Genomic DNA, 14,771 nt, shown 5'->3' on the forward strand with positions numbered 1-14,771 from the left:
CTGTCACGTTTCCCTGCAAAGTCCACCACATTTGAGTGATAAAGTCATCTCTATCTGAGCACTTGCTTCAACAACTTATAGGACCAGATTAACCTAATTCCACACTATACTGGCAGAAAGCGACAGAGATAAAGTCAAGAACTCAGTCTATGGCTCAGATTTAAAAAAAAGAAAAGGAGTTGTTCTTCACTGGAACCACAGATGTGCTGCAAAGACATCTGAAGTCTATCTTTTCTAAGAAGTGTCATGAAAGATTTCCTATTTTAGGAAACTGGAATAGAGAGATGTCTGTGTCACACAAAATCCTTTACTTCTGTTTCTTCCTAGAATATCAATGATCCAGGTTTCTTTTGACCTTTAAAGGCATCTCTGACTTTTGTTCACAAACTCCTTAAATATATGCTTAACTTTAGTTATTGGAGGTCAGTGGGACTTAAGCATATTAAATGCCTTGCAAAAGAGGGCCACAGGGCCTTATCTCTTCTCCAATTCAATGCCTATAACACAAATAAATTGCCATAGTCGTGTTGCCAAAGGTCCTATAATACTGAGTTGGAACTGATACCATATGTTATTTTTTCTTTTTTTTTTTAAATCAAGCCTTTTGTTTAATAAAACATTTGCCAAAGTCTCTCCTCTGTTATGCTCGATTCAAGTGAAGCAGAATTTGTCTTTATGCCCAAGTCTGATACAGTAAGAACTAGTACACTAATGATCTGTGTTAAAAATACCACGTAAAAATATCAAATAATTCGTGCGTGAATGTACCCTCTTACAAACTCTCTTCTTTTAACACTTGCAAAGACAATTCTATGACATCAATACAGACAGTCTCTTCTGTTTTGTCTCCTCCACACAGACACCAAAGAAAATCAGTTACATTTAGAAATCACTTGCCTTTTACTAAGACATGCAGTGGAGATTATTTGTATTTACAGAAGGTAAAGTTCTGGTACCTTTCCCCATGTAAACTACATCCATGTGCCAGAAATGTCCTGCTGACTTGAGCAGGACTTGTCGAAAAATTAACATGAGTTAAGGCTATCAAAGCATACAGTAATAAAGGGAAAGAAAAAGCAAATACGATTATGAGCTCTAATTGAAAAAATAATCTGAACTAGCCAAATCAGCATTGTATCTTTAACTACTTCTGAGAAGTAGTGAAGTGCTTCTGGTTTATGAAAGGATGCAAATAAAAAAAAAATCTAAATAAATGTTACATTAGTCTTTGAATAATGTTTCTTTCATATAGTAAAGCATTATCAAAGGTAATTACTACCTTAATTTGATGACAAATTCAGATATGGAGAAAACAATAGCTCTCCATCCTGCATCTAAGTTGCTATGCAGACTTCTCCATTGTCAAAGCCTTGTTTTAAGGGGTTTCAATGCTACTGTAATTTATATCACTTTGGTATTTTTCCTCTAGGCCTGTGAAAGGAACAACCTGAAGCTGTACTCCCTGTGTACGGCACAGCAACAGTATTAACCTCAAAGCCCGTTTCTTTTGTAAGGTGGTTGGGGTTTTTTTGGTTGCTTTGTTTTTTAACTAACCTGAGGTCTTTCACTTGTATTTTTTTAACTAGATCATGGAGACAGGTTAAATGGAAATAAACAACAAGTTCTCTTGTAAGAAGTAAAATTAAGTCATCTGCTAGGTTTTCCCAGAACTTCTCTGACAGAGAAGAAATACACAACAGCAGCTCTCTTAATCTAAACTTCCAGCAATGTATCAAAGCCAAAACCCATCTAGGTAACCTTTTATTCTTCATGTTTATAAAACTGCAAAATTTTGAAAGCATGAACTCAAAAAGATCTGATCAGTCAATAAATCAATAGCTGAGTATAAAGTAAGGAAATAACAAAAGCTGAAATTTCTCTTTATAATCTTACCCAGTGTTCCACAAGGCTTGTTTTTGTAAGTGCAGATATCATATCTGTTAAGGAGAAAAAAAGTAGATAAAATGTCAGAGCATCAAATTTGTAAGATATTTTGTGTATTTGTCACATATCTGTATCATAGTTCAAGTTGTCAGACCGCAATCAGCTTAATTATGTGTAGCCAGCTGGTGTCGGCATTTTCTACACTCTGGTGCAAACCACAAGCTGCAGAACAATCACAGCCGCTGGCCTCAGGCCAGAGGGACACCTGCCAGTAAGAAAAAAATGGTTAAAGTGGATCTTTGTAAGCACCAGCTCCATAAAGCAGTCTACCATGCTGTTACAAAGTTACAGCAGCATGTCTACAGACTGTTTCTGATTCAAAGCAACTCAAATTCTACTTTTTGAACACAACTGGAAACCTTTCACATTCTCACGCTTATCAATTAAACAATTGTAACTCCAACTATTTAAACTTTGATTCTAATTAAAAACTATAACTCTCAATTAGTACATGAACAATTACGAAAAAAATCTTATGAACTGTCATTTTAGTTGCCTTCTCATTATCTTCCAATAATTATATGTGTCTTAAGAATACACCATAACAAACTAAAATGAAAAATGTTTTTGCAAAAAGCTAAATAACATCTTTAAAGGAGACTTGTCATAATTTTAGATACAAACCTTCAAATATAGAAGTTTAATGAGTTTTTGTGTAGTTAACATGTAAGTATCTGGAGCTGAAAACAGATTAAAATGTTTTCTGCAGCATAGCTAATGATAATAGCAGTGGTCATGTATCAGTCAATTCATTAATTACACCTTTATATTTTGAATATATAATACTATGATACGGCTAGTGATATGAGAACATTCCTACACCACCTTTGATTTTCAAGTATTTATACTGATTTCCTCGCAGTATGTTTCAGAATAATTTCTATACTTTTGAATGGTGAGTGAAAACCATGATGAAAAAAAGATGAAAAGATATCATCTTTATGCTTTAATTTTTCACCCAAATAGTGACTCATTTCAGGCCACTAGCCATTTCTGTTAAAAATAACCTAAAGACTGTTACCACGTAGGAGTTTGAGCACGAGATAGATATCTTTCAGTGCTAAAAGAGTTAAAGTCTGTCTGTAAGCCAAATCCATGGACAAAATAACAAAGCTTAAAATTTGGAATAAATCCAGTAAATTCTCTATGCATGTAGACTGCTGTGACCATATGGAATTCTTGTGATTTTTAAAGGTACTGAGTGTGGAGCCATTTGTAGGATTAAGCTCTAATTGAACATTTGAACTCAAATGTTCACATGCACATCTCATCAAGGTAGTTCAAACTCTGCCATCCTATATGTACATAAAGCTCTCACTGATTTCCCATTTGCTGTTTGGAGGGGGGGACATAATCAAATCAGCATTCTTATATAAAATGAGCTGAATATAATCAGGTTTTATATATCACAATCCTTTAAAATGGCACAGATACAGACAGAATGAAATATTTTTACTGAATATTTCCTGCCTTTTACATATTTAGGGAAGCAAACTTCTTATTTCTGTATTTAGGACAGAGCCTGAACCTAATCCTACTAAAAATCATGCAAAATTATTCCTTAAAGAAAGCAAACAGGGCTCAGGCTTACATAGTCAGAAAACTCAAACTTGCTCGAATTCTTTAAAATATAGTTTAGAATTGAACACAAGGAAGTCTGTACGATGTTTTTTTAATATCCAACGCTATTAGAAAAAAAAAAAAAACAGTCATACATCCTTAGACAAAACGGGTGTCTAAGAAGAATGCCAGTACCACTAAACTCAAATAAAACGTCACTGATTTCAGCAGAGCTGAAAATTTGCTCTTACAGCCTGAATCTGCTTAATCTTGTACAGATATGAACCTGAAGTCACTCCTCACCTTCAGTTCAGTTTCACAAGAAACTGTGATAGGGGACAATGACACAAATTAAGTCCCTTGTTCCTGTTATATTTTTGAAAGACGTAGACCATGGTAAACTTCTGTTTATGCTGAGTAGTGAGTATTCTTCATTATGCATAGGTTAGCTTTTGTAAGAAAATGTGGTGGTAACGCAACTTAAATTAGATAATAAAACTAAAGAAAACATCATTTTGTTTTCCAATATATTAATTATTTTTGCAAAAATATATTCAGGTAGTAATGTAGTCTAATCACAGCTTCCTTAAATATGTGAATTTTATAGGCAATAATTAATTTCCTGTAAGGATAATTCACGCACTCTCTTACGCCTCATTTTAACAGAAAAAAACCTCTCACGTTTTCCATGTCCAGTGACTTACTTTACCTACATCATCTTCAAGCTCCATTTTTTTCATTTTTTTTCCCTTCATAAGGAAGGTTTCTGATAATAATTTGTTTGAAAGCTCTTATCTTTCTTCTGTACCAAGCTGCTTGATTCCATCATTTGCTTCTCTATATGATGTAATCAAATCAGCCTAACTTGTCTTTTTCAGTTTTCACACCACTACCTCTAACTTTATTTTGAATTTCCAGGGAATCCATTTAACCCACAGAGCTGGGCTCCAAAATGCAGAAGACTACAGAGTCAATACTTGCCAGATAGTACCTTCAAGCCAAGAAACCCCTCAAATGACAAATCATCCAGATTACTGATGAGATGAGATAGATTCATAGATTTCTAGGTTGGAAAAGACCTTAGAGATCATCCAGTCCAACCGTCCCTAATCCCCATTAAACCATATCTCTAAGTAGATCATCCACCCCATTCTTAAACACATCCAGGGATGGGGACTCAACCACCTCCCTGGGCAGCCTATTCCAGTGGCTGACAACCCTTTCAGAGAAGAAATACTTCCTAACATCCAACCTGAATCTCCCCTGACTAAGCTTATACCCATTTCCTCTTGTCCTATCACCCATCACTAATGTAAAGAGCCCTTCCCCCACCTCCCCACCATCCCTTCTCAAGCATTTGTAGGCTGTAATCAGGTCTCCCCTCAGCCTCCTCTTCTCCAGGCTAAACAGCCCCAACTCCCTCAGCCGCTCCTCATAAGTTTTACTGTCCAGCCCCTTGACCAGTTTAGTCGCCCTTCTTTGGACTCGCTCCAGGAGCTCAATATCTCTCTTAAAGCGAGGGGCCCAAAACTGGACACAATATTCCAGGTGCGGCCTCACCAGTGCCGAGTACAGGGGCAGGATCACTTCCCTATTCCTGCTGGTCACACTATTCTTGATACACGCCAGTATCCCATTGGCCTTTTTGGCCACCTGGGCACACTGCTGGCTCATATCAAGCCGGTAGTCAACCAACACTCCCAGGTCCTTCTCTGCCAGGCAGCTCTCCAGCCACTCTTCCCCGAGCCTATAGCGATGCTTGGGGTTTTTATACCCCAAGTGAAGGACTCTGCACTTGGCCTTATTAAAGCTCATGCCATTGGCTTCAGCCCAACGATCCAGTCTGTTCAAATCCCTCTGAAGGGCCTCCCTACCCTCGAGCAGATCAACACAGCCTCCCAGCTTGGTGTCGTCCGCAAATTTACTGAAGGTACATTCAATCCCCTCATCCAGGTCATTGATAAAGATGTTAAACAGAACTGGACCCAGCACTGAGCCCTGGGGAACCCCACTGGTGACCGGCCTCCAGCCAGATTTAGCCCCATTTACCACCACTCTTTGGGCCCGGCCATCCAGCCAGTTTTTAACCCAAAGGAGGGTGTGCCTCTCCAGGCCAGCAGTTATCAGTTTCTCAACCAGAACACTATGAGAAACTGTATCAAAGGCTTTACTGAGGTCCAGGAAAACTACATCCACAGCCCTTCCCTAGTCAACCAGGCGGGTCACCCTGTCATAGAAGGTGATCAGGTTTGATTGGCAAGACCTGCCTTTCATAAACCCATGTTGACTGGACCTGATCACCCGGTTAACCTGTATGTGCTCATTAATAGCACTCAAGATAACCTGTTCCATGACTTTGCCCGTCACCGAGGTCAAACTGACAGGCCTGTAGTTCCCCGGATCCTCCTTCCGCCCTTTTTTGTAAATGGGGGTAACATCCGCCAGCCTCCAGTCCAGCGGAACTTCCCCAGTGAGCCAAGACTGTCCAAAGATAATGGACAGGGGTTTGGCAATGACATCCGCCAGCTCTCTCAGGTGGATACCATCAGGCCCCATAGACTCGTGGGCATCCAGCCAAAGTAGCAGTTCCTTGACCCGCTCCTCTTGGATCACAGGAGCTTCGATTTGCTCTCCCTCCCTGCTCTCAGACACCATAGGCCAGCTCACTTGGGAACTACTAACCTTATTATTAAAGACTGAGGCAAAGAAGGCATTAAGGACCTCAGCCTTGTCCTCATCCCTAGTGACTAACGTAGCCCCTGTGTCCAGTAGGGGCTGGAGGTGATCTTTAGCCCTCCTTTTGTTATTAATGTATTTACAGAAAGACTTTTTGTTGTCCCTTACGGAGCAGGCTAGTCTAAGTTCTAGTTGGGCTTTTGCCCCCCTGATTATCTCCCTACATGCCCTAACTTCCTCCCTGTATTGATTCCTGGATGCCTGCCCATTCTTCCTAGACTTATAGACATCCCTTTCTCTTTTGAGATGTTCCCAAATCTCCTTTGTCATCCAAGCTGGTTTTCTACCCCGGCGGCTCGATTTCCGGCACACGGGGACAGCTCGCTCCTGTGCCTCCATAATCTCCTTTTTGAGTAGTAACCATCCCTCCTGTGCCCCCTTACCCTTGAGAGCTGTCTCCCATTGGACTTTATTAACCAGACTTCTAAACAGCCCAAAGTCAGCTCTCCCAAAGTGCAGCTTGGCCGTTTTAGTGTTCCCCCTCCTAACTTCCCCTAGAATTGAGAATTCTATTATCTCGTGGTCACTATGCCCTAGGCGTCCTCCAACCTTCACATCTCCCACAAGACCTCCTCTGTTCACAAACAGCAGGTCTAGGGGAGCACCTTCTCTAGCCGGTTCACTGACCAGTTGTGATAGGAAGTTGTCCTCCACACTCTGCAGGAATCGCCTAGACTGTTTCCTGACTGCCATGTTATACTTCCAACAGACATCAGGTAGGTTAAAGTCACCCATAAGGACAAGGGCTAGTGAGCGCAAGACTTCCCCCAGTTGTTTAAAGAATAGTTCATCAGCCTCACCGTCCTGATAGGGTGGCCTGTAGCAGATTCCCACTACAATATCCGCCTTCATAGGCCCCCCTTTGATTTTCACCCACAGACATTCTACCAAGTCATCCTCAACATTTAACTCTAAACAGTTTAGACCTTCCCTTACATACAGGGCAACCCTGCCACCCCTCCTACCTCTCCTATCCCTCCTGAAGACCTTGTAGCCATCCATGATAGCGCTCAAATTATACGAGTCATCCCACCATGTTTCAGTGATGGCAACTATGTCGTAGTTTCCCCGGATAGCAAGAGCTTCCAGTTCCTCTTGTTTATTGCCCATACTGCGTGCGTTCGTATAGAAGCACGTAAGTTGGGCTTTCGACCCCACTGCACCCCTAGGGGGAGAAGCTTTATTTCCTGAGCTGTTATTTTTGGGATTTTCTTTTACCTCTAGGCAACTTGTGTGTTGCTCCTGATTACACATATCACCCCCTACTATCACTGAGGCAGCAGGCCAAGGCACCTGCCTACACTCCTTTCATCAGACTAATGGTCTAATAGGTCTAATTGCCATTTAAAGAAACAAAGCCAAACAACAAACAAACAAACAAAACACTACAGAGGTGAAGATGGGTCATAGCTGTCACCAGGATGTTGGTAAATACTTCAGAAGCCAAAGACAATCAAAAGGTAAATTCTCAATACAACAATTATCTCAACCAACCATCAAAAGTTATAACAACAGTCATTAGAGTTATGCAAAAACCCAGTTTGCAAGATGCAAATATATTTCCTTTTTGATTCACTGACAGAATGTGTCAGTGGCCACTGAGAGCCACCACACAAAATTTGAATGTAAGAATGTAAGAATATATTTTTTGCAGGTTGCAAAAAACTTTAAGATGAGATGGCAGCCTGATCATTTTGAGACAGCCAAGGAAAACCTTTTCCCAAGTTGGAAGAGATCATATGCCTCCTAATAAAGTGGGTGCATATGCTCCTGAAAAACAACCAGGCTGGAGAAGTAGAATGTGGAAAGAGGCATGAGGAAAGATTGTTGATCACATATCCATTTCCTCCCTGAATGCATCAGAAAGTCATTTGATGAGGTAGATAGGGAAGAGGACTGAGACTTCTGGTCATACCTGCAGGGCTGCTGAAGAGCCAGATCAGACAAGTGGGAAAAGCATGATGGATGTACAGCTGTCACTGACAACTCTGACACATCAGCCAGAAGGAAACTGCAGAGACAGACTATCACCAGTTCAATAGTACGGCCAAAAATTGGAGTGGCAATAGTGTCCTGTTACGCCATGAATCAAAGAGGAAGTGTTAGCGTGCACTCCAAGGGCATTTAAAAAGGAAAAATTTCTAGTCTTTTTTGGCAGGATATGAGCATGCCCCATGCTAAAATATACATCTACACCGCTGAATTAAAAAGTGAAAAGGACAACACTCCTGGACACTGAAATTCTATTACCTGTATTATCAAACTGTTTTAAAAGTCCATCAAATTGTTAAAAAAAAGTTCCTTGCACAGATTCGGCCCACAACTACAACTAACCTTAAAGAATTCTCAGGAAAAGTTCAGAAGGTGGTCACACATGATTATGAACAGGCAAAACATACGAAGCTACTCTGTTCTAGAGAAGTCGGCTCATTAGTGTGATACAAAAAGCTCTGTGCCGAGATCCTCAGTGCAAGAAAAAAGTCACTGACATATTTATTTAATTTATTAGTGTAGATGTAAGCTACAGCCTATCTCTTGAAGAAGCCTCAGTTCTCCAATTCTGACTTGCAGAAAAATCCCTTTCCTTTGCAAATCTGATGAGTAGTATGATCCTGACCACTTGAATAGGACACAAGTCAAATATATGAGACAGACGATTTCTCCGTAAATACTGTAAAGTACTGTTCAAACTTATCAGATGATTTATTTGCAGCTACAACCAATACAGACACCTTAGGGGAAGACAGACATTTCTCTCCCATTTAGCTGTACCTTGCAGGTAAAGGAGAGAGGATTCTTCCTGATTCCTGCAATCTGTCAGCTTGTGGACCTAAAGCATGTAATTGTGCAACTACGAAATTCACATAGAGTACTGTGTAAGCAAGTGCATTACTTTATTGAAAAAAAAAAAAGCCACACAAATTCACAGGTTAGAAGGCTAGAAAGCATCACGACGATTCAATCATACCTCCACCCACTCTGAGCATAAAAAGGTAATTTATTCTAGAAGCTACATAGGACAAAAAGCTGCTCTTTAAAAGCTATGCTATCTATCTCACATTAAGAGTTGTTTTCAACATAATTTGAGAACACCTGTGTTAGGTTGCCCAGTTCATCTGCCTTTCCCTCCACAGCAGTCATTTGTGAGTGCTTGCAGGGATAACAGAACAGCACAGACTGATATCTTCCCTGATAGAAGCTCCATGGCTCAGGGATCTTCAAAGATAGAGACTGCATCTTGGCATTTAATGAATTTTTCTTCTAACTTTGCTAATTCGTCTTCAATCTTAAAAAAAAAAATATTTCAATTTCCATATGTGAGACGTTGTTATGCCCTTAGCAACAAACTTGAGTCCCTCTGTCTCTGTAGATATCTCTTTCATGCTGAAATAATTCTTTTAATTTTTCTTTTAAATCAGATGAATAAATTGAACTTTATCATCATCACATCACTACGATGTGGCCTTTCTGCCACCTTCTTTTGAGCTCTACTTTAAACTTTCTGAAGCGTATATATTCAATTCAAAAAGTTATTCTAATAGTGGTATTAACAGTAGCAAATACAAAGGCAAAATTAATTACTACTTCTTACATATTAATGTGTATTTCCACATTCAAGGATAACATTGCCCTTTTCACTAGCCTGATTATACGAAATGGCCCACCAAAGGAAAAGAATCTTTATAAAGCACTAGCTATGTGTTACTGGAAATGTCCACTGTGCCACAAAGGACTATCTACATCAAATTAACACTGAGATAGAAACATACCTGTAACAGGACTGGAAATATATATGAATACTATCACTGGATACACTTTAAAGAATTCAACTAATCAACAAGAATAACCCACAGGATGTATTTTCTTTAAGTATGATAAATGAATAAAGCATGAAAACTCTTACTAGAAATGCAAACTGTTCTAAACCAGTATGAAACACAAGCTACTTACTTAAAAGCACATAAACATACCCTAAAATAACCTGAAAGCTACCAATACACTTGAATAATATTTGAGATAGATATTGACAGAAATAACTGAGGCTTTTGAAGGAATATTTCTTCATGAAAAGAGTTTATGAAACTAAAAATAAAATAACAGCAAATTGCTACCATGATGGCTGGAATATAAATGCAAAGAGTACATGAATATAAGAAAATTCAGGCTAGACAAACCCAACAAATGGGTATGACTGGACATAAAGTTCTTCATGACTTTGAGACAGCTGAACACATACTTCATATACATAATACAGGATTTGCCAATTAACTTGCTTGAAAAGATTGTCAGAAAACAAAATAAAGACTAAGAACTGGTTCTGCCCTGACTAAGAGGAAACAGAGCTAACTACTACAAATTCTTAAGAGTTCATTTTTAGGGAACATTTCCAAATAACTTATCTCTGAAAGGAAGGTTTTATTTTTCACTTGTTTTAAACCAAATTATACTCTTTGACAATTGCTCTTTATTGCTGTAGGTTTTGACAATAAGCTATTCAAATAAGGACTGTCCTTTTCATAAACCCTTGCTTAATCATAAACATAACGGGTTCATTAGAATTTGATCTTTTTTACTTTTTATTCTTCCTGCTATACAACTTGATTTATCTGTGCACCCAATCATATAGGTCTTATATTTGAATAAGTGTTTAAAGAGCAGACACAAAGAACCCTATTTTAAAAAATAAAGTTAATCTAGTTCCAACACCTAAAACTGTAAACTGAACTACTGCAGAATCAAACTGAAATCTCAGACTTCCCTTAAAAGGATCAAAAACTATCCGACAATTCCAACTCCTACTTCTAAATTATGGAAAATAACAACGAAAAAACACTGAATAGCTTGCAGTATTCACTATATTCTTTTGCATGCATATACTTGGCGATGATTAAAAAGTGGTTATTTTGCAAGTGCAGACAATGTCACTAATGCTAGAGAATTGTGTGGAAAAATAGTTACACAACAAATATTGACCTTTGGTTACTTTATATAAAAAAAGATTTGTATCATAATTCTTTAACAGTTCATCACTCTTAAGATAATTTGCTGGTTCATTAGATTTCCACAGGTTACAAACAGCAATACTCTTTATAATACAATACTTTTTCACGTCTTTCTAAAAGCTTTACTACAGCATATCCTTAGCCTTACAAAAAGTGGTACACCGCAACAGCATTCTGCCTTAAAATAAAGTACACGTCTTATTTGGTTTCTTCCTCAAAAACCTCAAACCAAAAAGAGCTATTTAAACCAAGGAAGGAAAAGCATAATATACATGTTACACATCACTCAACAGAAATAGCTTTTTCTATTATTAGTTTTCCATGTCTTTAAAACTGCCGTAGACAACCAAAGTCTGGCTCTATTGAACTTCTGTCTGATACTTCACTTGAGTGGATAAATGAAATCTTGAGTTACAGCTAGAAAAACTATTACTGCTGTAAGTTCTAATTCTCCTGACTTAAATGAAAATAAATATTTTAAATAATTGCATTGTAGATGAAATATTTCCATACTACTTTTTCTATACTGCAAATGCAGTCAGAGCAGTAAAAATAAACTCTGTTCTGAAACAATTTTTTTAACGCTGTCATTTGTCTTCATCAATTTTGGCAATGTAACATTAGAATAGCAGTTGCAAATTTACCGTAATAGTAGTGTCACTGGTGTACTTCAGACAGATGTACAAAGCTGATTTTTAGATTATGATTTAATAAAAGTCTCACTCAATGCAAATTCCACCCCTATGGCATCTAAAAAAATGTTCAAGTTCACGAAAATTACATCAACAGAGAGGTTTTTCTTCAACACTATGTTGCTGAGCTATTGCAAAAGATAGCTAATTATATGAAAACAGAAGACTTCATAAATGAGTTTATAAAAAAAAGTAGTTCTGAAGACAAGATAAAGATCTTGAGATGGTTCTCAGTTTAAGACATACCCTAGGCCATGATACACCATTTCAAATCACTGATAAAAAGTCATCATACCAAAAATCAGATGACGAGCTTTAAAAACTTGTTGAGGAAATAACACATTCCGGCTTTTTAGTCATCATCTGCTTTCTAAGACTATCCGTATTTGTGCACATTTCTGGCACTTTTCAAGGTTTATTCTAAAGCTACCCAGACTAAAACCTTCCTTTTCCAATGTAAGTCATGATTCTCATATACAAACGCATCCTTACCAGCTACAGCAATGAGAAGAGAAAAAAGTAACGGGAAGTACAGAATAACAACTGCTACAAAGAGTTAGATCACGATCTAGCTAAGTATCCAAGACAAACATCTACAGAAATGTAAAAGAACAATGTCAGTATTCCGCTAGCATAAAAAAAACCTGACTCAAACAGCATCAATTCTGCTGATTGGTTCAGATATGACATTTATCAGAACAATCTTTGCTCCTACGTAAGTGGATTAAAATTAGGTAGGATAAAAATACAAATAATTCTTTACTGTGCACTGAAGTATTGTTAACATCATTTGAAACTCAGGAAAAGACAGAATATTTCCCTTCCCTACATTCTTCTTCTAATCAGAACCTTTCTATAGACCATACATGACTACAAAGTAAGAAAGTATCAGGCTCAACCACAATGTCATGAAGGCAAATGAACATTGTACAAACCCATTAGACTGGTTTAGTTGGCAATTTCGACGCTAGAATTACTCTAGAGACAGCTTCAAAAGCAAACTCCGGCACTGAAGAGACTGCCAGGCACTTGCGGTTCCAAAGCCTGCCCCTTGCAAGCCTTCGACTAGCAATGTCACTTCACTCTCTGCTCTGCCTTGATTTCTCCAACATTAGAAATTATCTTTTCCTTTTTTTCCTATTCTGTACGGCACATGTACGGGCTTGCTGCTCTGAGTCATTCTTCCCTCCTCCATGTATTTTCTTTTGTGAACAGTGAACGTAAGTTTCAGCAGAGATCTCTCTCCACAGCTTTAAGATTACTAGAGATTGATCGACGGTTCAAGCTATCAGCTAGCTTATACAAATAGGCCTATCCTACTATAAACATAATTTTGAGGGATATCCACAGGGCAGTCACAGCAACATCAATAGGCTCAGCCTAGGGTAGCTACCCAAGGATCCATCTTGCTTCTTTCAATTTTTACACCCTGCACCAAGTTCTGTGCTTCTGCATTTAACATCAGCACTCAAGCTAGCTAAAGAGGATTGACCAAGCCTTCAGTATATTGGAATCACTTTACTGATAGCAGTACAGACAGCATAAGCCATCGTACAGAAGGAGCTCCAGGCCTTCTAGCAGTTGTAGTCCATTCTTAGATTAATACATTCTCTTCTTCAGAACATGTTAATTCTATTTCAAGCTAGGCTTTAGGTCCCCTTCAACACTGAGACTCCTCAACCAGGCATCTTTCAACAAAATAATTTAAAAACTCTATCTGGATAAACCATTTGCAGATTTCAAAATTGTAGAAATTTGAAAATTACTTATGATGGTAAGGCACAAAGCTTGCAAGCTGGAGACTGTGAACCCATAAAAATAATCAGAGTTTAAATATAGCAGAACTACAAGAAGCGTTTCAAAACTTTTCTGAGGCATGTCTAACTTTCTTTCCATGGGATAGCTCCTGATCCACAGTAAAATTTTTTACACTAGTGCATCAGAAATGTAGCAGTACCTACAAGAGTGACAAACGTGACCTCATTACCATTCAGAGACAACTGAGAGATTCAGCGTTTGCACTATCACCAGAATGTAAGTAATACTTAACTTGCTGTATTCTGTTCCTCAAAAGTTTTATTGCATTCTCAGTATTGAGCCAAAATTTAGATGGAGTTACATGGATGTGATTAGCTAAAGCTGGCCTAGAGAACACAACAGAAATTTCTGCATATCTACTCCAAGTGCACTGCTAATAATTTTTCTATCAGTGCATTCAGGCAAAGTCTGGCAACTAATACATAAAGCCTTTGTTCAAAGGACATTCACTCCGAGCAGCTCAAGCAGCTTGTAGGGCAATGCTTTTTAGAGTGCGCTAATGCAACAAAGTCTGGGAAAAAGGAAGGCTAGCAAAACTAATTACATAGGCGTGGTTGGGGGCATCCTGCCACATAGCAGAAAATATTATGCTAAATCATTTATAGGAAGCCACTAGTCTAGACCTTTGGCAGGAGGAAAACACAGCTAGCAGCTATGATTACTAACCAAGTTTTTTTTAATGTTGTACAGAAATAAGTGAGATAAATTATAGCAATAATGTACTGCAAATATATTTATAAGTTTTGCTGTGGATATGGCCTTTCTTCTTTTTCTGACTTTCTGGGTATTGTACACGGTTAGTTTACAAGTATCTCAGAAGATCACACACATCTTTATACATAAAACATTTACTTTATCTGCAACAAAAGAAGCACGGCCAGCAGGTCAAGAGAAGTGATTCTGCCCGTCTACTCTGCTCTCGTCAGACCCCCCCTGGAATACTGCGTTCTGGAGTCCCCAACACAAGAAGGACATGGAGCTGCTGGAACGAGTCCAGAGGAGGGCCACGAAGATGATC

At 38.5% G+C, this 14,771-nt stretch overlaps 1 protein-coding gene across 3 annotated transcripts in view; it reads right to left on the minus strand.

Annotated features, from left to right (window-relative positions):
• Positions 1 to 14,771, minus strand: part of ADAMTS6 (ADAM metallopeptidase with thrombospondin type 1 motif 6) — a 171,380-nt gene that overhangs the window by 108,522 nt on the left and 48,087 nt on the right. For all 3 annotated transcript variants that reach the window (XM_086628944.1, XM_086628943.1, XM_086628942.1), the window contains one exon: positions 1,894 to 1,937. In XM_086628944.1, coding sequence (XP_086485070.1) covers positions 1,894 to 1,937 — 44 coding nt within the window. The remainder of the gene's footprint in view (positions 1 to 1,893; positions 1,938 to 14,771) is intronic.

Source organism: Tauraco erythrolophus, chromosome Z (genome assembly GCF_009769465.1).
Source record: "Tauraco erythrolophus isolate bTauEry1 chromosome Z, bTauEry1.pri, whole genome shotgun sequence".
NCBI lineage: Eukaryota > Metazoa > Chordata > Aves > Musophagiformes > Musophagidae > Tauraco > Tauraco erythrolophus.